This window comes from Labrus bergylta, chromosome 7 (assembly GCF_963930695.1).
Source record: "Labrus bergylta chromosome 7, fLabBer1.1, whole genome shotgun sequence".
In the NCBI taxonomy this organism is placed as follows: Eukaryota; Metazoa; Chordata; class Actinopteri; order Labriformes; family Labridae; genus Labrus; species Labrus bergylta.
Genome location: NC_089201.1, coordinates 1,055,526 through 1,081,134, shown reverse-complemented (window position 1 = coordinate 1,081,134; position 25,609 = coordinate 1,055,526). Strand labels below are relative to the sequence as shown.

The 25,609-nt window shown below is 40.5% G+C and overlaps 1 protein-coding gene across 2 annotated transcripts in view; it reads left to right on the top strand.

The window, feature by feature from the left end:
- Window positions 1-20,237, top strand: part of gnao1a (guanine nucleotide binding protein (G protein), alpha activating activity polypeptide O, a) — a 111,510-nt gene extending 91,273 nt beyond the window's left edge. The window contains exons 7-8 of one of the 2 annotated variants that reach the window (XM_020640462.3): window positions 11,217-11,370; window positions 17,164-20,237. In XM_020640462.3, the coding sequence (XP_020496118.1) occupies window positions 11,217-11,370; window positions 17,164-17,351 (342 nt within the window). In that variant the 3' untranslated portion in view covers window positions 17,352-20,237. Of the gene's footprint in view, window positions 1-1,553; window positions 1,708-3,121; window positions 10,662-11,216; window positions 11,371-17,163 lie in introns of those variants that run through there. The other variant, XM_020640463.3, reaches the window with a different exon arrangement.
- Window positions 20,238-25,609: the final 5,372 nt, after the last annotated feature.

The window sequence follows — 25,609 nt, the reverse complement described above, 5'->3', positions numbered from 1 at the left end:
TTTTCAGTTGGTCACATGTTTCATTGCATGCTCTCTAACTCTAAACATCTGGACCAACTATCTGTCGATCTGTGCATCCATAACCTTTAAACACTCCTCTGAATAATAGAACTCGTTATTCAAGCCTCCTTTCTTCTGTCATTCCTCTGGTTTATGAGGCTTCAGTCGTTTGATTGGTTGATGGGCAAAGTCAATCACCTGTTCTTCCCTCCTCTGTAATAAAGGAGGAAATAAAGGATCATAACCAAAGAGAAACTGCTTTCAACTCGATCCTAAATCGAATCACATCTGTTTTCATCTCAAGGCACTTACGTATGCAGGGCAGATTTCATGACTCATTAGTTGGTTTTTTTGCATTAGCACTAAAACGTAATGGTTACAGTTAGATTGCGTTTCACCTTCCACAGATGTCATTAGAAACTTCTATTTCTGGTGAAAATTAGTTGAGGGGGACAAATCTTTCTCACAAGGCTTCCACGCCTCAAACTGGAGAAGGGGGAATCCCATGAGGTACTTAGTGATAATATGCCTTGTGATAAAAAACAGAAAAACATCTGTAATCTTTGAATCATTGCTTTTGGCAATCAACTACATTTTAATGATTTGAATCAGTTTTAGATGCAAATGAAACAGTATTTAAATCATTGTCTTTGATCATCTTTGATGTTTGTTTTCATATCACCCGTGGCTTTTTTAATTATAAACATTATCTCTCATTTGTTTTCATTGAAAGTTTTCTCCATCATTCATTGAAAAGTATCTCACACAGAAAAACAGATTACATTCTCTACCTGAGAAAACAGTTGCCAAGTCGTAAACTTAAGTGTGCACTGTGTGGACCCACTTCCTGTTCTGTTATAGAGTCTACCTTATTATTTATTATGTCCACAGAGTGTTGATGCCTTCGGCAGTCTGTCAAAACGGAGATGACATAAAGCTCTGCTCACATGGAGCAGGTTAGTTCCTGAGGCACCTCCTGCATGAAAACCCCATACAGAGAGCTTCTACTCAAAGCTTGCTCTATGGCGCCTCCGGTGGTCAAAAACTCAACAGGGGCAGGCCTACATTCAAGCTTGTTAAATACGACAGTGGCTCAAAGTTTCAGAGCTTAACTTGCATGTCTTTGCTTTACTCAGCCTGCTAACAATTTCTGTAAGCGATATGTTGGTACACACACACACACACACACACACACACACACACACACACACACACACACACACACACACACACACACACACACACACACACACACGTGATGCAGCAGTAGACCACAGGAACTCCTCAGTACCTCTGTTCTGCTTTTTCATTTTTATTTTTCAGATCCTCTTTATTTTACTGGTTTGTATACGGTCTCTGTGATCTTGTTTTTCCAACCTGATTTGGCTACATTGGTGCATGTCCTTTAAAAACATAAATTCAGAATAATTGTCTTGTTGATTTTATTTAAATGTTGTATTCATGAACTCATTAGCCTGCATTATTGTGATTATGAGCATACATTACAACATGCATTAAGTCCAATTTAACCGTCGTTCATATCTCTCCTACAGAACCGCATGCACGAGTCTCTGAAGCTGTTTGACTCCATCTGTAACAACAAGTGGTTTAATGAAACTTCCATCATCCTCTTCTTGAACAAGAAGGACCTCTTTGAAAACAAGATCATCAAGTCTCCACTGTCCATCTGCTTCCCCGAGTATACTGGTACATATTCATTCACTTAAGACTGATGGTCTGTTTCTGCTTCTTGTCTATGTTTGACAATAGGAGACTTCTGCAGATGTTTCTCACAAAGCGATTTCTGTTGCTAGGTTACGTAAGTTGACTTCCACTTCCCTCTGTATTGACCGTAAAGTCAGTATGAAATAGCTCTGTATGCTACATGTTTTCCAATTTACCAAGAATACATCATATCAATGTAAAGTCATCCTGTTCTGGCATTAGCACGAGCTCTAGACCTGTAAATTGTACCCTCGAAAAGATGTGTGTCGGGTTGATTTCTCATCCAAAAATGATCCAGGTCTGACAATGGCCATAAATGCCCTGGCAAGAGGGATTGAATATGTGGGTACAAGCAGTATTGAGGTCTCCCAATCTCCAAATATTCAAGGCAGAAACGATTAAAAATCAAAGTAAAAGGGTGAAATAGTGAATAAAATCAGGACTGTTAAGTATAAAGGAGAGGGGCAGGAGTTTATTAGAAGTGATTGTAATATGATATCATGAGGGGGAAACAGCAGAACGTGAGAAAACGAGACAGAGCACAGTGTGAGAACATTGAGAAAAAACAAAGAGCAACACTGTGGGAAAGCAAGATGGAGGGGAGACCAAAACAGCAAGACTGTGAGAAAGAGAGAATTAGGATTCCAGACCTGTTTCCTCTCCTCTTCTTCTCATCTCTTTATTCTTTTACATGGCAGACAGTCTGCCTATTCTGATGCACTTCACCGTGCTTCTGATTGGCTGAGAGCCAAGACATTGTTAGTGACCCACAATCGACTCTGATCACCAAGATCTGAGTCATTTTAAAAAGTATTTTAACAATTTAAAGCTGCCCATTAAATCCCCCTGCATGCCCGGCGCTTGCACTACAAAGCAGAACTAACTCCTGAAGTAAGTAATGTTAAAGAGCACACAGTAGATTTGGCACTGCTTTAAAATGAATCAATATACAGCACAGTGTGGATTATTGATCCATCTTTTTTTGGGCTCTAGGACTTTCACTGTCTGTCACACTTGCTCTGTTGCCGTGCACAGACTATGATAGATTGGTAATATTCAGAAACTGGCAGTCTTTCACAGCAGTAACCACTCTGACTGGAAAAAAAAAGTTGTCCATGTATCATGTTTATTCGAGCGTGTTTGGCAGTAAGCACAACCCTCTGTACGCCTCAGCAGAATGTGTGCTGAGCAAGACAGACAAAGGTTAATTTCTCAGAAAAGATCAGAAAATAGTGCTGATGCAGAAAACGCTGATATGACTGTTCAGATGACTAACAGCTCTTTTAAACCTTCACTTCACTCTAACACTCTGTGTCACCTGTGTGTGTGTGTGTGTGTGTGTGTGTGTGTGTGTGTGTGTGTGTGTGTGTGTGTGTGTGTGTGTGTTTCTTTCTAGGTCCAGACACTTACCAGGAAGGAATAGACTACATTAAGTGTCAGTATGAGAGCAAGAACAAGTCGACCAGCAAAGAGGTCTACTCCCATGTCACCTGCGCTACGGACACCGACAACATCCAGTTTGTCTTTGACGCCGTCACTGATGTCATCATAGCAAACAACCTGCGGGGGTGTGGCCTGTACTGATGAGCCTGTTTTAGCCTTAGCCAATTGATGAAGGGGGGTTTGTCTTGTATTTATGTACAGTATGTTGTACCTGCTTGTCCATCACTGGTTATGTGATGTCCTTTGATAATAGTTCAATCTGTGCTGTCAGCTGTGTCACTGATGGACTCCACATCGATGAATGGATTGTTCGCTCGTTTGGTTTGTTGATTCATTAGCTCGTTGAAACTTCTTTCAGTGTTTTCTTTTTTGTCTTTTTTTAACTCCTCCTGAAGGAGAACCAATGGCAAACTTCAATCACACTGTACTTCTTGCTTATGCTTGTATATAAACTTCAGAGCTCTTAAATCTCGCACAATAACTCTCTGTCAGCTCAACCTGGATTCATGGGTCCTAGTTGGACTTGTTTGTACATAGAGCCAGAGCCTTACTTAAAGAACTAGACTGGTAGAGTGTCAGATAACCCAGTGTTTATGTCGACCACCCTGTGTATGGATGCTGTAGTCCTCCTCACAGTGACCGTGGGTTTGAATCTGACCTCTGCCCTTTGCTGCATGTCATTCCCCTCTCTCTCTCCTCACAACATGTTCTGTCTCTCTTCAGCTGTCCTATCCAATAAAGGACTTACAACATGTTGACTGGTGCAATCCAAGCAGTTGATTAGGAGCGCCCAAATGTAATACAACAGATACCATCTCTTTACCCGACCTTGCCTTAGACTTTTGCCTTACTGAGGACTGATGAGAGACTGAATATTAACATAAACTCTTTGGGTGTAATTCATCTAGTCACAGGCTCTATTCCATCACAATGGTGTCTTTCAGAGCACAGAGGACGTCTGTTTGTCCCGTATAAGAAGAAATTAAAACATGGATATAGAAATCTGTGGACTATCATACATGGTGTGCTGCATAGTGTCTGTCTGCATTGGGGCACTGAGCCTTACTCTGTTAAAGTTCCTGTGAGGAACTTTAGATTTGTCTTAATTTAGGCAACCCCATGTTGGCATTTTTTTTTTTTGCAGCTGAACACTTCGTCCAAAATTTCAAAACCAGCAACTCCTCAACGCAGCTTTAATTGGATCCAATATCTTTTTAGTGACATTGCTATGGGAATGAATACAGAAAAAAGTTAGTGGACCATTTATTGTGACACAACTAAAATAATTTAAACTATTTTCACAATAAAATGTCACTGAAGTAAGAGAGAATTTTTAAAAAGTTTCTTCAATGTAGATTCATTATGATACCTTGAAAATAATTATTTATTGATGTTGATGTTAAAAAATACATTCGGTTAGAAAATTGGTTCCCAACCTGGGGTTTGAGCCCCCCTAGAGGTGGCGCCAAAGATCTGAGGGCGAGCGTAAGGCGCCGTCTGCTCTGAGGTTGTCTAAATTAGATTAGCAGAGATGATTATGTAAAATGGTGATAACACACTTACTGAATAGTTTATGCAAAGGTCTTTGGGTAAAACCAAGCGACAACCTCCGGTGTTGAAAAATGAAGCCTATTTGGAAGAGCAAAAAAACTGCAGATCATCGAGGGCCCGCTTGAGGCTGGCTCCAGGATCCCTGGAAGTCACATACACCCCACATACAAAAAAGGACTGTTTTTACAGCAGAGATGAGCATGTTTACAGCCCGGTACAAAAAACAACATTTGTCTGATTAGTTATTGTCCTCATTGGTGCTATGAGCCGTGTCACTGTACAGAGGTGAATGTTTTTATAATACATCCATTTTGATTTTATAAACGATCAAGTTTCGCATAGCTAGGCATGTAGTGATTGACACTGGAAACAGTGTGGTTCCAGTGAGTAACAGCATCAGTAACTTGATTATTAGAAATCCTGTTGGCCTTGAATCTGCCTCATGTAGGAGAAATTCTGTATTTTGCCCCGATAGAAAATCAGAAGAATTATACTTTTGATCTAGTCTTTTTTCATCAACATTTAATGAACAGGATTTATTTTTTCTAATGGAAGAAGTTGTTGTCTGTGATGTTCATTCTGGCATCTTCCCTCTTCTCCATGGGCACCACCTTAGATCATATTTTAGAATTGATTTCCCTTCCTCTCCCGTTGCAGCGTGCTACAGTCCAGTATAAAGTCACTTTAAATGAAGAGCTACAAGAGGCAGGGTTCTGACTTCACCACACAGTTCTCCAATAATGCTTCAAAGGAAGCATTGATTTTTAAAGGGCCCTGGGGCCACATCCATTGTGTTGGGCTGCACGGTGTGAAATCCCCACTGTCCAGCACTCTGCTGTAATAAGCCAGTGTTGAGGTTTGAAAGCTTGTGTGCTGGTGAGCCGATGAGCTTCCTCTGGGACCAGAATGTCAACCTTGTGATGATTGCTGTAGCCCTTATGTGTTGCTTTGTGATGAGCGTGTTCTCTTCCTGCTGGAGGGCGGTCGTTCAGAGCTGCTCAGGGATGAGCTCTGATGTATTGTGAAGTGTACAATTTGGGTAAACACACAGAGAACCAAAGACGTGCATATATAACTAGACAAAAATGTTCATCTTTGGACTTCTCAGTTTACAGCATCACATAAAGGCTGAGTCCTCGTTGTGTTTAGGGCTGAGCTGAGTGTGTTTACAGCTTTAGTGCTAAGAGAGCTCTCAGCACACAGAGGCAGGGAGCGTCTTTATTTATTTATGAGCAGGGCATTTTCTTTATTCCAATCTTCCCTAGACGCTCAGAAGGCGAGGTCGAGCCTGCACCCTCTGCTCAAATCTGTGACTTTCTGTCAACAGGAGAACATAGTGACATCCTTTACAGTTGTCGAGGTAACTTCATGGTTAACTCTGTCACCATGGTTAACTCTGTCACCATGGTAACGTATGCTTAGCAACATATAACCTGCTCCGCTGCAGGTTATGTTCAGGATCATGTTAAAAATAAGACATCATCCTGTATGAAACTCAGCTAACTGACCAATCAGATCCCTTGATGACAGAGCTCTTTGAGCTGATCATGAGAGGGGAGGGGGGAGAGAGAGAGAGACACACACACACACACACACACACACACACACACACACACACACACACACACACACACACACACACACACACACACACACACACACACACACACACACACTCACACACACTGTGTTTCCTGAAATTATTCTTCATTTAAAATGTATGATGGTGAAATATATTATTCATGCTTTACAGTTTTCATCCTACAACAGAGACTAAATAAAGCACTGAAGCCTGAAGACTTTTTGTATGTATAGGATATCAAACTAAGCGTACGTGATGCTTTGAAATACATTTTCATATTCATATAAGCCACACACTGCTCCGTATACTTTCAGGCTGCAGCTGAAATATAACCTCTTAAACATTCAGACATGCCATGCACATGATAGATAACTCATTTAAGGAGAGAAACAGGGGTTATTATATTCACTTTGTGCTGTCAGGGACATTAGAACCCTTAATTTTCACATTCAGAAGGTAGATTTTTTTTTCTCAGTTATCCTACATTCCTTATTGCTTATGTTAACCGTCTTGTTTGCTCTGAGTTTGTCAAATATGAGACTGGTCCATGATAGTGAAAACCTGGGTGTGTTGAGCACAGTTTGTCATGTAAGCCCCGCCTCTTCCTCCTGTGCTGCCAGCGAGTGACCTCGCTGTTCAGACTGAGGTCACATTGGAAAAATATCCAACCTGTCTTCGATTTGGGTCCACATATGAACGTGGCCTGAATCTGATTTGAAAAGATCAGTTTCCATGTGACTTGTGTTGTTCACACTGTCATAAAAATAAAAACAGATCGGAGTCAAATAGGAGCATTCATTCATGTCACTTCTGTCTCCAGTGTGAACGCAGCCTCAGAGACAGAGAGCGGCTTTGTTTGCATTTACCTTTTGTTTTTTAATTTGCCTTATTACTTAATGTGTGTAGGTTCCTACACTTGTGTCTATAAAGAGTTGACTTGAGCGTGCTGTGCACCTTTCTGCAGATGCTTGTGTAAATGTATGCATGCTAATGAACATGTACATGTGTTGTTGTTTGAAGTTCAACCGCCTCCTAAGGGGGGTGCTGTGGTGGAGTTGGTATCAGTGTATTCATCACCCAGAACACACCTGTGCAGCCTTTCCACATAAACACACCCTCAACACACACACCTGCAGACAGAAGCACTCGCACGCACTGACGATACAAACACTTGGGATTTCAAAATGTCACAACACCTCCTGCTGGTGCCAAAAAAAATTAAAAAATACCAAATTCAACCAAAAATACTCAAATTGGTCGGTTCTCCTCCCAAACAGGAAGCCTGATAGTCTGAAAGCTTCCACTCAATAAATAGCCTGACTCTGTGCATTAATCTCATAGAGTGACAGTCAAATGATCCTTCACCATTGACTCGAGGATGGTTTCAGGAGGTGCATTACTTCCAGTTACTCACCTCCTAAATTCTCAGTTGCCACTCTCCATTGTAGCTTTACCCTCTTTAATGCACATCATACTCAGTGATATAAACCTGTTTGTAAATTGTAGAGATGCCAAACTAATATGTCACGTTGCCATGTTGAAAACATTAAACAATCAGTTCACACTGTTTTTAACATTGACACTGCTCTGGAATCATGTCCTAGTTAAAAACATTTTTTGTTTGCTTGTTCCTCCCTAAGAGTGTTCAAGTGTTTGAATCAACATTTCTTATATGAATAATTTAGTTCAGAGCTACCATTGCTTGATACAGAGCAGAACAGTGGATGAGACATGGCTGTTTTAATTATAAAAAAAGACACTCCTTGCCTTCATTGTTAGATTGAATACATACTACATACAGTACATGTCCCTGGATGTATGCTTGAAAGCCTGAAGAGCAGCCAGCAGTACACATAAGTTGAGCTGGTCAAAGTTCCATCCACAGTGTTTTAGTTTGCTCCAGTTCACATCTAGATGAAAGGAAAATGCCCACATTTATGTTTGCCCTCAGGGTGGCACAGGAAGCATAATGTTCCAGCTTTTTCTCCTCGACATCTTACATCTCTGTGTCCACCTCAGGCAGCGTACAGAGGGGGGACGTTCTCCTTCTTGCTGCTTTACAGATTCTTAAGATGATATACTAAATCAAGTCATATCAGATACATGTTTTGATTAATTAGACCTCAATGTATTCAAAATCAACTTTAATATAGCACTGTATAAGAAGGGATGTTCATTTAAAGGACTATTACTTCCTTTTTTTATAAACAAATTTCTATTTCTACCGATCTCATCCAGTACACAGTTAAGTTACCTTAAAGGTGCATTATGGAGATTTGGTAGTGAAATTTTAAAAGTTGGAAAAGTGAAACAATTCTGTTATATTTTCTGAAATGAATACACAAACTTTACTCAAAGAAAAAAATGGTTCCCTGTAACTCTGTTTGGAGCTAAAAAGTTACCAGGACAGTTACACTTTCACTGTTGCGGACCCCCCACCATAGCTTCTCGCGTAGCATTTTATCTTCAAACTGTGATCCAGGGACCAGATTTTCCTCTGAGGTCAGTTTGTGTGTAGAGTTATGAACATATACCACATAATATGTACACTTCTCCAACTTTTACTTTTTTTCTATCAAAACTTCGTAGTGCACCTTTAAGAAATGATGGAGTATGTTCCCAAACTTTTGGCCTACAATGTTGTAAAGTATTGAAGTCATCTTTAAGCCCATGAACGTTATGCCTGCTGTGGCTGTTGTTAAAAAGTTCCTCATAACTATTAACTCTTTCAGTATGAAATTGTATTCCCAACATTGTGTTTACACTTCTTTAGAGATGCTAGGTGGCTACTTGTACGGCTAGTTAAAAGATGACACTTTGAATGAGGAAGTGGCTGTTCAGCTAACCGTTGACAAACTGGCTAACCCACACATTGCTGTCATTAAATAGTCATTAAGACGATAACTGAGAGGCTAAGAGCTAACGTAGCTAGCTGTCTGTCATTTAGCTAGCTAGTTAGCATGGTCACAAACAGGGCAATAAGTAAATGCAGTGTACATAGATGTGTTGGTACCACAGGCCTTTGGGTCTATTGCTGCCTTCATGTGCTCCTCCGAAATATTGTAGTTACTGAATTACCAGTAACAAGCACATGGCTCTGCAAAATCGTCTTTATGAGTGTGGGAAATTGGTAAATTTCATTGGTACCTGAGTTGCCGAGGTTGTTATGTTTGCGTGGTGTTTCAGGGAAACAAAAATGACAACTTGAGAACAGTGTCAACAATTAACGACGAACAAAAAAAAAGTATTTTGTTCATTTGTTCACAGTTAGCTATCGGTTATTTTTATTAGTTGCACATTTAAGTATATAGTATATGCTTCATGGTGCAGTTCATTCTTACTTGTGTTCATGTAGTTTATTTGATCACTGAAGCCAAACCCCTAAAGTGAATAAGATGTAGTCATAGAGGAATATAGTGTGTTGGCTATCCCTCGCTGTAACCGTCCTCTCTCTCTTTATGTCTTTCTCTCCGTTGTTTTTGTATCGCTGGGTTATTTGGCCACGCTACAGAGAGGGGCTTATGAATAATGCAGTTTTATGTTAGTTTGTTCTTTTTTTGTGGCGGCTGGCTCTGATGTGAATGATGCAATCAGAGGTTCATTCAGGTTCCTGGTTATTCTGGGCAGCAGGTGGTTCCACAAAAGAAATGTTGGCACCCCGAACCAATTGGATGCTTGGTAAAAAATAAACAATTTCTGAAAACCAACAATAGCACAAAGATTACGAGTTTTTCTTTACTTTGACATTGATCCCAAATGGATTGCCAAATGTTTTCCATGTAAGATATAAACGAGCTCCTGTTGTGTCTTTTTGCTGTTTTGTATTTGCCTTTAAAAAGAAAAGATTTCCTTTAAATGCTTTTTGTTTATCTTACTGTGTGCTCAGCTTTCCATCAACCCTAATGTTAAATAAAAGAAGCATTTCAGCTTCCTCACAACCAGGGACATCCTGTTCTTCTGCTGTACTGTAGAGGATTCAGATAGCTGCTGCAGGGTAAATAAACCTAATGAGCTTGTACAGAAAAAGGAGGCAGAATATAACTTGTAGACCTTCTCTCAGCCCTCAACTCTCTGTTCCCCACACCATTTAACCCCTCTCTTAAAGTTAACCAAAGATGCTTCTATTGTACAGACACCTGCAGCAAAATCCAAAACACATCTTTTTGTGTTTTTTGTCCGTATGTGTGTGCGTGTGTGTGTGTGTCTGTGTGTGTGTGTGTGTGTGAGTGAGTGAGTGTGTTGTATTTTACTGAGCACTGTAAGTAAAATGTGTCGGCTGTATCTCCCTCACTGCTGTAATAATTTATTGAAAGTTGTATTTATACCTGAGAGAAATGTCAATAAAGCACCACGTGAGTAACTTGAGCCCCATGATTATTATGCACACGCAATAAAAAAAGTTTTACCACTCCCCCCCACCCCCTTCCAGTGTCTCTATCTCGCCTGTCTTCGGTCCTTTCCCTCTGAGTAAAGTTTTAATTAAAACGAGAGGCAACGGGTGTGTGTTTTTATTTCTCTCTCCATCTTTATCTGTGAAACTTTTCGGCTCATTTATGTCAAGTTTAAACTCAAGGTTGGCCATAACACTGATAATCTCTCCTCAGGTTTCTTTTTCAAATTGTAAAAGTAATTAATGTTTGTTAACTCCAACTTTTCCCTTCTTTCTTCTTCTCCTCTCTTTCATTTCACTTTGTCTCCCTGTCTGTCACTGATCTTCTCGGTATGCCCTCTCTCCTGTCCTCTCTGTTCACACCTCCTCTGCTCCCTTCACGTTTCCCTCATATTTGTGACATGTGTGATATGTCACTTATGTAACCCCATTTTGTCTTTTTTTTGCACTCTTTGTCATCTTATACTTTCTCCATCTTCCCCATCCGTTTCTTTCTCCCTCGTTCATTCCCCTCCTCTGCTGCAGAATCGCATGCACGAGTCCCTGATGCTCTTCGACTCCATCTGCAACAACAAGTTCTTCATCGACACCTCCATCATCCTCTTCCTCAACAAAAAGGATCTGTTTGCCGAGAAGATCAAGAAGTCTGCACTGAGCATCTGCTTCCCTGAATACACAGGTAATAAAAAGTAACATCCTGTTTGTTGTTATGAGTGTATAGGTGTGAAATAGCAGCTCTATACGGAAGGTGCAGCAAAACTTGACAAGGAGAACAACATCGATTTTTCTCCGAGAAAGAAAATAAGCTATGAAACAGTGAATCTGAATCCAATTACACAGGACAGAAAAAGAGCCAAGCGAACCATAAATCCACTGATCGGCTTGTTAGGCTGTGAAACAAGAAACATGTCAAAACACTGCAGGACTGTTTTAGCTTCATCCGCTTCATGAAGAAAGATATAAACGAGCTGGTTCACCTGCAGACATCTTCCAAACATGACCACGAGTTGAGTTCAAGTCAGTGTGGAAAATGCTCCTCCAGCTTATTTGAAAAAGGACTTTAGTTTTGGACATTTTGGGATAGTTACCGTCTTCTTGAACAGGAGCTGAAAAGACAGAAGACAACAGTTTTCTAAGCTTAGCTTAAAGTTGTCTCTTTCCTTGTCCATCTTCACGTTGGCTTTATAAGTTCAGAATCGCCACAGGTCCTAAAACCAGGAAGTAAGTTAGCATGTTAGCTCCATGGGGTCTAACGTCTAAAAGTCAATGTGGATTTTGAATGTGTTTGTGGTTAGATGCCTGAAATAAGGTCTGTGGTTAACACAAGCTGAAGAGATGTTGGTGTTTTGTTAGACCACATAAACTACGTTAGGTAACACCCCCACTTATGAATTTTGAAGTTTTTACTCGTCTTTAAAAAGGCGGTTGCTAACAAGTGGCTAAATGTGACTACAGTGGTTGTCGGGGACATTAAACGTCATCATGCCGGACACAGAGGGCGGGAACTCTCTCACTAGTCGGAGATGTCTCCTGTAGGTTTAATCTTTAGGTTAAGGTGACTATTATGTTAGGAAACTATTTATTAAACTACGTGGATTAGTTTATCGGAGATCGTCTGAAGCATAACGCTAGTGATGTCACAATCATCCGACCGTGCTGTAGTTAGCTTGTAGCATAACATTAGCTTTTTACTTCTGTCGGCTGCATTAACTCTTCAAACATCATAAAAATGGTGTTCATCTGTGAAGATTATCCTGCTGAACAAAACGCCTACGCTTCAGAAACGTGCGTTTGCCACAGAGATTATTTTCTGCAATGATCCAAAATCCAATGAAAAAATCCCATAGGAGAATTCTCATTAGACCCCATGGAGATGCTACTTCCGGGTTGGCCTACAAAAATACGTCATATGGTTTGTTCTCTATTGTCCCATACTGTAGACATCAAGGTAACAGCTGAATACACATACCATAACATCCGGTACCTACAGTATTTTTTAATCTATAAAGTTTGCTGCGTCTTCTACACCAGTGCGACCAATACACCAGTATAAAATGCTGACACACGCACCGTCATAACCGCGTCTGAAGGCGTCACCATCACGCACTGCACGCAAGGTGAAGTGATTCCTGATTCATTTTGTATTGCAAGCTGATTGCGACCTGTGCTAGGATACATATAGGCTGGCAGTGTTAGTTTTAACATCTTTTCTAACACCCTCATGCATATAAAGCAAACGGTGGCATATTGTTATGATTAAAAGACTCCTGTATTAAAGTCAGAGTTGGGCAGTGCGACTCACAGACTTTTCCCTGCAGCCTGAGAGCTCACCTACCGTACTGTAGCTAGTAGGAGTGCAAACTCCACTAAGAGAAAACAGACGTTACTAAAAGAGCGACACAGCTGTATACAAACTGCACGTTGTAGACTTCACTGAACACGATATAAATCATCACACAGGACGACAGTTTAACCTTTTTTTTATTTCTGGGAACTGCGTCTTATATACCGGTGAGACTTATAATCAGGATTTTACTCTACATGCAAACAGTTTGCAAACAACGGGCTGTAAAATCTAGCAGAGTCATTTCAGCTCAAAATCACTGAACCTCATCAGCTGGAAGGTTCTTTAGCTTTTCACAGTGTCTTTTCTAACTCCAGTAAAGATGTTGTGAGACGTTCTGCTTGTAAACAAGGGCACTTGAGGGGAAGGCGTTTACAGCACCTTGTGTTTTATGACTGTGCAGTAGCACTCAGAGACCTTCAGCGGGCGCCAAAGTGAAGACAAAGGATTCTTTACAATAACGATTATGTGCTGAGAGAAAAAAGTTCACACAGATGTATATGAAATAAAAACAATTGGAAAAAAATCAAATCTACCAACAAAAGTGAAGCTAATAGTATTGGATGTTTTAAGCTAAGACCGGTGCTTTCTTCAGTTTAGCACTGCCCCCACCCGGGGGAGGAGAGATGGCCCCGCCCACTCAGGGACGCTGGTAGTAAGTAGAGGCATAATGGTGAAGTTTCAGTACTAGAATACAAATCAAGGAGAACCAAGAGACTTTCCGAACTGAAGATAAGACTTTTTTGGAATAAAATACTTGAAGAAATAAGAACCGAATCCACTTTGGTCTGCATATCTGAATGGAGTTCAGCGGCAGTAACAGCTGCAACATCTACTCACAAAGTCACATATCATACCTGAAAGAAGCATTTTTCTAAGCAGCTTTTAGTAATGTCTAACTTTCATATTTAATCTTAATAACCCTCAGATACACCTGTCTGAGAGCTGATGTAAAGATGCTGAAACTTAAACTGATGCTGATGTTGAGTCTGATGTGATGAAAGAAAAAGAGTGACAAGAGGACCAGTCATTAAAATGTAACTAAGTGTGAGCAAACAGCAGCAGTCAGACCGTTATGTGATCTCCATAACTGCTATTGTCACTTGGAAATCCTGCACTTTTAATCAAACCAGATGTTGACAGCAGTTTTAATCATCAGAAGTTAGCAGGAGAGATAGTTTCCTCTATTCGCCCACACATTCCCGACATTTCCTGCAGCCAGCAGAGTAATTTTGGAAGAGAGAGGGGCTGCCTTGTTAGACACAGAGCGGAGCCTCCAGTAGGTAGGGGGTTTCTCTCCACCTTAAGATATTGCTATGCCATGGTATGAAGCAATTCTACATGAAACAAGAGTAAGACATGTCTTACTCTTGTTTCATGTAGAATTGCTTTTTTCTGGTTTCCCTTATACCCCGCTTTAATGGTTTGCTCCAATAAGGGCGGGGCCAAGAGAGGTATAAAAGGAGGCTCAGCAATAAACATTGGGGGAAAGGGACCAGCACATTTAGGCATGGTGGGGAATGAGAGGGCAGACGAGTTGGTGAAGGAGGGAGTAAAGAGGGGAGATGTTGAAGCCAGTGTTAGATGATTCAAATCAGAGGGCAGAAGTATAAGTGTGGAAGGAAGTAAATCAGCTGTCGCAACAGAACAGGGATAATGAAACCAAAGGAAGGCATTTACACACAATACAGGAACAGGGGAAATAAAAAGCAAAGAGCAGTAAGTAATAGTAAGCGGGCTGAGAATCTGTACACTTAATGGGGAAACATCCAACAGGATGAGTGACAATTGTCAACAGACAGAAACAGTAGAGCCTCATATCGAGCAGGACATTCAAACAGAAGAGACGAGTATTGATGCAGAAATCGGGACGTGTGGAAGCCAATGTGAAGAGCATCTTGGAGTGAGGAGGATGTGCACAAAGGAGGAAAGGGATAGTGTAAGATCTAAATATGACCCAACTTGACGGGTGGAAACTGTTGCTTGTAGCAGCTTGCTGTGAGCCTGTGTTTCTTACAGTGGATTTAGACTGGTAATTTAGGAGAGGCTATTTTTTTCTTGCTCTTTTTAGGCAATTTTGTTGAATAAATACACTGCTTTTTTTTTGTGGATTATGGCCTCCTGTGCAATTTCTCCAGCAAACATCACTAGAGCCAAACAGCCTCTCTTAAATCACATATTTATGTAGTTAATTAAATTATGTTATTCTACAGACAGAAAACAAAATATTCAAAATCAGGTTACTTGCTTGTGTTAAGAATGGAAGAGGAGAAAAAGTAAGAGGACATAGTGATGAAGAGAGGGATGCTCTGAGAGGCTGAGGAAGAAGAAGAGGAGGAGTAGGGGGAGAGAAAAAAAGGCACACAGAGGTCTCCATGTTGAGGTGAGAGTCAGATGTAGCCGTGACAGTAAGAAGCAGGGATTTAAAGCCAGAGAGCAGGAGACTGTCACGCTTGGTCAGCCAAGAAGTTGAGAGAGAGGAGATGGAAAGAGAGAGCTGTCTCCTGCCCTCTTCACACATGCAGCTCTTTTAAGCAAATCCTTATCATCTCTGTCTCTCATACTTTACCTTTTTCAGCAAACTGCTGATAATCACAGTAAGTCTATGCGACATGTTCCTTCTTTTTCCTGCTCCAGCGTCACGTCCTCTCTTACCTCACAGAGTGACTCTCAGAGAATATTGTTGTTATAGACTTTCTTCTGTTTTCTTCAACAACAGTGAATAAGAGGGGCTGATGTATTATGCATTTTGAATCTGACTTTATTTTTAAACTGAAGAAGATGGAGAAATATAATTTCAATGAGAGGGATTTACTCTTGAAACAAAGGCAGGGAAATTGTCATATATAAAGAGATAAACAGTTGTTCAATGGAGGGCGGCAGTTCCTCAGTCTGTAGGGACTTGTGTTGGGAACTGGAGGGCAGCGGGGTTCAAGTCCTGGTGCAGACCAAAGTATGGAAGTTGGTCTGGTAGCTGGAGAGGTGCCAGGTCATATCCCGAGTACTGCCACAGCTCTGGTGCGCTCCCACTCTGACATCTCTCCACTAGTTCATGTCCACAGGTCCTGTTTGTGCATGTGTGTGATTCAGGTCTATGTGTGTGAGGAGCATGTCTCTCAATAACAGAGTGTAAACTTAGATTTCCCCTTTGGGATTAATAAAATATGTGGGCGGCTGTGGCTCAGCAGCCCATTTATTATTTTTTTTACCGTTTACCGTACCTCTGCCGACAGCGTCTCTGAGTGGGCGGGGCCGTATCTCTTCCCCTATGTGGTAGCATAGCTTACAGTTGAAGAGGACGGGGCTCAGGCCCAATGAAAACATTTATGGAACATGTTTGAACCTCTTAGTGAAACATAAACAAGCTCGAAGGAAGCATCGTCCCGTCAGTGTGAACACAGAGCTAAGAACAAAACAGAAAGTCATGACTCACATACATTTAGTTATTATGATATATTTGGTTTCTGGTGTATTAATTATTAAAATGTTTTATATTATACCTTCACTTAAAGACCAACACAGTCTGACCAGTCAAAATAGGAAGTAGAACAGTAAGATGAACGGCTGATCCAAGAGATGTAAACCTATCCAATGTCAGACTGTTGAACAGTTATTTCCCCCCGCTCCGTCAGTGTTTCATGATGAACATAGTGTTTGTCAGATATTTTCAAACATTTCAGCAGGAACATTTGTCAAAAGCAGCAAATGTCAATCTGCATGATGAGAACAAATCACATAGTTGACAACACTTCCTCGTTGCTAAAAACTTTCAATTAATGAATCTTTTCCTGGCCCTCCTGTGGCTGGTAAATACCGTCAGTGATTAATAATAATTTAGAATAAAGTCATGACAGTGATGTGCTTATGAGGGTTGGTAACTCATCAACGTTTCAGTACAAAATATTCAGGATGCATAAAAAAACAGAGGACGCATCCCAGAGACACACGCGCCATGAATCGCTCCGGGCTCAGAAACAGGAGCAGGTTTTTTCAGATGGAGAACACCAGGGGAATATCTGCCTCTCAATTCCCATCAGTCGACCCCCTTTTTAAAATTCAGGGAGCCACCATTTTGAAAATGTTTTGTTTGAAAATTCATCTTTGCATCTTTCCGCTCCCCCTGTGCAGGACCCAACACCTACGAGGACGCCGCATCCTACATCCAAGCACAGTTTGAGAGCAAGAACCGCTCTCCAAACAAGGAAATCTACTGTCACTTGACATGCGCCACAGATACAGGAAACATCCAGGTGGTGTTCGACGCCGTGACCGACATCATCATCGCCAACAACCTCCGAGGGTGTGGCTTGTACTGAGCACGCCCACACACACCCTGTAATGTCCTCCCCCCCTCCTTTGTCCCCCTCCTCTCTCTGTCTCTCTCTGTCTCTCTCTCTCTCTCTCTCTCTCTCTCTCTCTCTCTCTCTCTCTCTCTATCTATCCCTTCCTGCTCTCCCCTCCTCCTCCTCCTCCCCCTCGCCCCTGTTCCTTTGACACTGCTGTGGAAATGATGATGGTGATGATGACGATGATGATTCTGCTGATTATTTAAAGAAAAAAAGAAAGAAAAATGCAACTAGGTACATATTAATAATGAGGATAATTTAAAAAAAAATAGGCATACGTATATATAAATATATATATATAATGTTTTTAGTTCTTGTCTCTTCTTCTCTCGCTCCAACTTCTCCTCCTGATGTTCTTTGGCGCTGCCGATCAAACAGATCTGTTTGAGTAGAAAACATGAAACCCTGCAGCCTATGGAAACTTCTTGAACAAAGAAAGCCTCTAGTTCTCCTCTCTTTTGCTTTCTCAGCCGTGTCTTTTTGTTGTTAACAAAAACAAAAACCTGTACCTTTTTCTTTTTTGCTGATTTTTTTTTATTATTATATCTATGAATATGACTTCTGTTTTATTTTTGTTGATCGTGTGTATATTTATTACATGAGTATCAGTCTGTACACTGATTTTTATTCACATTTTGCCTCACCTTGACACCTTTTTTTTGTGTATTATGTTGTTTGTTATTTTTTTGCTAAAGTAGTGATTATGTATTAATTTTGGCAGAAATGTTAAAATGTCGATAGCACTAAAAAAAAACTAAAAAAAACAAGACAGGTCAGTGAAAACCTTTAAAAAAAAACAACCTTTTGAGACCTGCTGAAACTGACACCAGTGATTTTAACATGACTCTTTTGTTTACATTAGTGGAGACATTCAAAATGTTTGTAGTCAATTTTATAAGTCTCTTGTTTGTTTTTTAATCCCAACTTTAAATTTTTCACGGACAGAAAGACAGACTTCCTGTTCCCCCAGCCTGGCCTTAGCTGTTAGCCAATCGCTAATCATGGTGGAACCTGAGAGCCAATAGGAAATGTGCTAAATGTCTTATCAGTGCCATGTAACAGAGGTACTGTACTGTAGATAGCTCCGCTTTTAGAAGCAACTTCACCACGTTATAACTCTACCTTCCTCACTGTTATAACCTGTAGACCTACTAACATTCTCCATGTCAGGAAACTCACTCCTGCTCTGATAATGGTTGATTCATTTATTCATTTATTTATTGACTGATCGCCTGTCCTTCACACACCCCTTTCTCTCTCTCTCTCTCTCTCTCTCTCTCTCTCTCTCTCTCTCATTTACACACCACCACCATACCTTTTCTTCTCTTACCCACATCTGTCTCTCTCTATTTTTCTCCTTCTTTTTGCATGGTGCCCTGGCATCCTTCTCTCACGGTTAAAGGTCCTCTCCCTTTTCTTCAAACCATCCCCTCCCCTCCTCCTCCTCCTCCTCCTCTTCCTCCCAAAGCCTTGACACAGTTAGCATGAGATACTCAAGCCTTTGTATAAAGAGAGCAGTTAACTCATAAAACTTAAAAAAAAAAAAAAAAAAAGAAGCTTCACACTGATGCTGTTGGGATAATAACTTCTTAAAAATCCTTGTTATAAAAATTGCAAAAGGTGAATAAAAAAAAAGGAGGAATTAAAAAAAAAAAAAAAAGAGCTGCAAGGACAGATAGCAGTAACAGAAGGAGAGTGGTGATTAGTTCCTGAATGGGCGGAGTGGGGTCACATAAAAGAAGAAAGTCCACGTTTTGAAGGGTTGGCAGATCATGTGGGAGGCTTGGAAGAAGAAGTTTAGACGTTGGGATTCTTACACTGATGCAGAATTTGAATTTTAAAAATAATCTACTACTCCTCCTGCGATGGTTGATAAAACCAGTTAAAGTGGGTATTACGACCACATCAACAACAATAACGATCCTGTAATATTCTCAAACAAAAAAAAAACTTTCTTGTGCTTTGTAGCTACAAAACATTTTCTTCTCTATAACTCCATTTTTTTAAATATAGAGATGTTTTGCAAAGGGGTTTCCTGCTCGACAAGCGATCTCAGACTGACCCCATGTTGTTGTGATGCTCTGAACTGTTCCCCCGTCCCCCCATCTCCTTTTACCGTTTTGCCTGTTTCCCTGCATTAGAACCGTGTCCTCACTCTAGCCTGACTCAGAACGATTAAATATAATATTATAACGATATCTATTTTTTATTATTTCAGAGAGAAAAAAACACTTTTTTTGGGGAGAGCACGTTTCTCGCTGCGTCCGCTAGTTAGGGACGCCGCATGTTCACACATCAACGCTGTATAAAGTCATGCTCCTTTCTTCTTCTTCTTCTTCTCTGTCTCTTTTCAGTTTGGCACACATCTTCCAAGTCTACAATGAAAAGCACAGTTCTCATGTCTCACACACACACACACACACACACACACACACACACACACACACACACACACACAATAAGTAGATTTGGAAACTCGTTCTCTCTTCATACCTAATCTATGTTACCTCTATCTATATAGACCTCTCTTTCTTGACATTTTGATTTCTACTTTTTAAAAGAGAAAACAGCTGTGTATAATGACATGATATACCTGTTCCTTTGGCATTCTGTTCCTGTTATCTTCATTATTTCTTTGATTTTTCTTTTTACCTTCTCTGTTCTTTATCCAGTGAATGCTTTTTTTCTGTGCAGCTTTTCTCTCTCTCTCTCTCTCTCTCTCTCGCTCTCTCTCCTTTTCTCTCCTCCTCTACTCCTCTTTAGTGAATGGTTGTTATTTCATGTGGGATGTCCGTGCTGGAAAAACCAATCGAATGTAGTGTTTACATTAAAAAGCCACTGTTTTCATGACTACAACCCGGTCGTCCCGTCTTCCAGTCATTCAGTATGATCACTGCCTCTGTGTCTACCCGCTTCCAGGAAGATCTCCACTGCAGTGTCACAGTCCAATCAGGCCGAGTACATTCAGCGTTTCAGAGAGGATTCATGCTTAATCTGCATGCTTTAAGAGGATGCTGAAAAAAGGGGGCTTGATTGTAGGAAATCTCTGCAAATGACACGTGTTATCTCTAAGCTGACTCAAAGTAGATGCTTGAGTCACATATGCTAGAACACCTGGTGACATGAGATATGGACTAAGCTTTCTGCTCGTTCTCTGCGTTCATTTTGTCCTAATTCTGCACGATTTCTGGAAACAAACGTTACCACTGGAAGTCGAGGGGTCAGTGTCCAGTAGTGTAGCCAATAGTTGAAGCCAGTCCAGCAAAACACAACAAAGGAGAATACTAAAATGGTGAAACTTTTTGAGGAAAGATTGGGAGAGTTGGTTAGGAACTATGAATATATATAAGATGCATATGATGTTACCTCACCTAGGTACAAGGACAGAAAACTGTGGACACATCATTGAATGTCTATCCCAATGTAAAGGATGTGTGGGAGTATATGGGCAGTGACAGTTATATTGTTTCAAACATACACATCTTTTTTCATAAGTGAAGAAAGTATAAATCAGCTTTAAAGAGGACATATTCTCCCCCTTTTCCACCTTTTCAAACAGTCCCCTGTGGTCTAAGTGAAACATCTGTGCTGTGCTTTGGTCAAAATATAACATGAATCAAGCACCAGAGGAGGTTTGTGACCCTGTATAAACCAGCTCTCTCAGAACGCTCCGTTTTGGTGTGTGTGTCTCTTTAAATGTAATGACCCCCCCCCCCCCCCCGAGTTTTCCCCATAGACATCACTTCTGTAGAGAGAATAAAAATGGTGGAACTGCGCAAACGTTTTGTTCAAGTCTGGGGGTGGAGTGGATTTTTTTTTTTTACCAGAATCCCACTGTGACATCACAAGGAGAGCACATTTGAAACAGAGCATTTTCCTCTGTGTTGTAAGACTTATGTAGACCATAAACAAAGGACTGGATGGGTTTATTTCACATTTTGTGATTCAGTAGAAACTCAGGTTACCCAAATATATGTTCAAAAACACTGTAGAAGTGGAATTTCCATATTATGTCCCCTTTAATGGAGAAGTTTGCTGCTTGGAAGATCACACAAATAGACTGTCTATGCAGTTGAAAGGTGAAAAAACATGGGCGCTAGTTTGCAACAGAAATTCTAGAAAAGGGTCTGTGTCATTTCGTTTAAGCCCAAAGAGTTCAAATACTTCAACACGTCTTCCAAGGACACTTCCAGGCTGTTCCCTATTGGACAGACTAGCGCTCCAGCCAGCTCTTTCCCTCTCTCCTCAATGGCTGGTGTAACTTCACCCTTTGCTGCAGTGACCTCACCTCTTGCTCCTCTGCACGCCCTTGTTCCTCCACACTGCATTCTGAATCATATGAGTAGCCCTGAACGTCTGACTCCAACATCACCGTATTAAAATAGTTTTCATCCATATCCACACAGTAACCCTGATTTCTGACATATTCTTCCGATGTGTGTTCTCTCCAGTTGATCTATGACCTGATGTTGTTCAGTCCCTCTCTCCTTCCACTCTGTGGGCAATGCAAAAGTTTGCTTGAGTTTTCCTTGTTCATGAGCAAGGAGATTTTCTTGCAGTCAACACTAAGGGAAGTGAAACGTTGTGCATATATCTATTAAATTGCTGCGCATTGTGTTAAAAAAATGTAAAGGTCACATATTATTCTAACACTAATGTGTCCTTAGCCTGTCTACAAACCCCAAATCATGAGAAAAGTCCATCTTCTTTGTCTTTTATCTGCTCCACTTTTTACAAATTGCATGCTCAAACAGGCCGGTTGGAGATTTTTCCCTTCATGACATCACAAAGGGCAGTAACCCCTTCCCCAAATGGGTGACACTCCCACAGCTAGGTGTTTGTTCTGCCCTCTGAGTCTGCCTTCTCACCGTAAACAATAGGACATGGAGGGAGAAAGCACCGAGTACACCCAAGCCCTTCCAGAGAGGGGGCGTGGTCAGACACAGCTCATTTACATATTTAAAGGTACAGACACAGAAACAGCCTGTTCTGAGCAGGGCTGAAATAGAGGGGTTTATAGACATGATCAAATACAGGATCAGAGTGGATTTAGAACAAGAAACTTCACACACATGTTTTGGGGAGCTCAGAGACTTATTTAAACTTCCTTAAAGGAGTCTGACATATGACCTTTGAGAAGGCTCACTGGAACTAAAATCACACCTCTTCAGGGAAAAGCTTGCCAGCAGAAACATAAAAACCCTTTGAACAATAGGAAATAAAGTCAGTCCACTACAAAAGCTGAAATATAACCAGCTTCAGGTTTAATGTGGGTTCACACTCACTTCCACAAAGACACGGCGATTTATCACTTCCAATAGGCTACATGTTTGCAGGCTCTAACTGCATAAAGCTGGTGGATACCTCTGCTGGGACAAGGCAGAACAATGAATTATCTCAGGGAGAAACACTTACTAATGACTTTGTGAAGTGTTTCTGCTAACCCATGGGACTTTGCAGCAAAGATTATTTTCTCCTCCAAAACTTTTCAAGATACTAGATAACAAAGCCCATTGTTTCTTCTCAGCTTTGCACCATCCTGAATATGCACTCTGGGTGTTTTTTGTGCATTTATCAGCTTCTGCATTACACTGAAGAGTACTTCTACTTTCTGGTTATTGTATAAAGATTAACAGGCTGTTTTTATAACATCTGATAAATAGACTCTTAATGGAGGTTTCCTTATCAAAGCATATAAGGAAACTATAAGGAAGGTAACTGCCACTCAAACACTTTTTGTGACATTTTCTCATAACTTGTATTGCTGATTGGAGAGGCAGCTTAAGTAAAGCTTTCATAATATTAATTAGTATTAGTAGACAACAAAAGGTTTACCCATGCAGCCGATGTAACTCAGGGATGAGTAAGGTCGGATTGTGGGCACTACTCTTTGTTCTGAAATGTGCTTGTGGATTGGATGGATTGCTATAATTAAGAGACACATTGTTCACAGAAAACTCTATCAAAATTAGCTTCTTTTCTCTTGCACAACCTTGAGTTTTACTAGAATTCAGTAAAATATCGGCCAAAATGTTTGCAAAGAAAGCTTTTCACATGGTGATGTATAATAACTGTATTCATTCCCATGACCATCTTTCATAACCTGGACAAAGCTTGAATAATTTTAATGTACAAAACTTTTTTCACAGACTATTTGAAGACATTGATACGACCTCTTTTTAAAGACCAGATTTAACCAAGACATCTCCTCCTGTCACAAGATTTCTCACACATTTACACAGATATTAACAGGGCTTTTTGACTCTAAGTTCAAACATTATAGAGAGCCTCCACCCCCCTCCTCTCGAGATTCAATGCACATGCAGGTTGCCATGTCACGGACACTGAAGCTTCAGTGTTTATCCAGCTCTTCTTCAATCTGTAAACCTTTCTGCGTTCTAACCTCTCTCTATTTTTCAAAAGCATCTCTAATATTGATCCTAGTTTTAGCACGTTTCTGCTCGTGGAGCTTATTACAAACATGCAGAGGCTTTTTAGGTCGGGTACAATCACTTCTATCTGAAGCACTTCTCTTGACCGCTTCCATCGCTGCAACACCTGTTGGTTTGACCTGATAACTGCTCTCATATCTGGCAAACCGAGGGGCGTCCAAAACGGCTGTGTGGGGGTGCCCTAAAAGTGCCTACCTTCTCTGGTAAAAAGAAAAAACTATTCAGGAGCAGAATCTAAAGTTAGAAGGAGGACATACTGGCTGCTGCATTGTTGTCAGAGAAGCCAGCACTTCAACATAGCATGTTTCCTTAATGTCTGATCAGATAGTAAGGTCTTTTTATGATTTAATTCAGTAGATATCTTACATATGTCACTAAGCCACTGTATTCTTCCAAATCTTCCCTCCTGTCACTTATCAGTTAATTCAACACCCAGGGGTCTTTCTGTCTCATAGTCAGAGCTGCACAGCTTAAGTACCTGCACATCCACAGTCTTACTTCATCTTCATCTCATGTGGGGAATGTTTTAAAACTGATCTCTTCATAATGTCTCTGATCATGAAAAAAATAAAATAAAATGCGTTGAAATTACGTCTAAAATGAACAATTTTACCGAAATCAATCAGTAAAATTGTGTCATGTCATGTGAACCGTTGAAATTGAAAATAGTTGAAAACAAGTCTTTGATGACCGACCTGATTTTCATCCTGTTTTCAACCAAATATCAACATTGAAATGACTGTAAGTGCTGTCTGAAAATGAGCAGGAAATGAAGAAATTTCAAGAGGATGGAAAATGTAAAAGCCTGATAGGAGTGTCATGGTTCAAATGTCTGTTCCTCCCACACACACACACACACACACACACACACACACACACACACACACACACAAAATGTTCACACATAATCAGAGAGATATAAACATGTTGCTTCCTGTCCTCCCCTCAGCTCCAGTGTTGGGCAAGTTACTTTAAAAAAGTAATTAGTTACAGTTACTAGTTACTTCTCCCAAAAAGTAACTAAAGTAGTTACTGAGTAACAAATTATAAAAGTAACTAGTTACTTTGGAAAGTAACTATTTCGTTACTTTCAAGTCAATTTTTAAATGCTCAAATGTGTCAAAGAATTTGGACCCCACCTCCACCCCTCTTTAACAGAACTTAAAATACATGTGCATGTTCAATTATTTATGATAAATCTGAATATTATAATGAAATGGACACTTAATACAATCAATAATTAACAGAAACAGTGTACACAAATCTAAACTATTTTAATGTTGCTGTGGGACAAAGTGAGACTAGCCTCCAATCAAATGTCATGTATTATTGTAGATATTATAATTACTATGTTTATATAGTGGATCCATAAAAATGACATAATAGATGTTTTGTCTGCTGTGGTAGACAAATATTCTAATTTCTCAAATGTCTGTTTGAGCTCGACATTCATTTGAGCATGTTGGGCGTCTACATAGTTCGCGAACGTCTTTCTACATGGCAGGCCGACCCCTGCTCTGACCGGTATTTTGGCAGCTAGTGCTCTGAATGACTCCGACTCAACCATTGATATTGGCAGCATATCCTCCACAACATACCTGGCTACCAGTTTGTTTAGCTCGGCCTGAGACAAAATGTGTGGTGGTGGTGGGGCCGTAAAATCAAGCTTCGGTTGCTTAGGTTTTGTGGCACTGTCTCCTTCTCCTTCGGGGGTCTTCTTGGCCACTAATTTCGTGGAAGCATGTAGCGTTGAAAGATGTTTCAATAAGTTTGAAT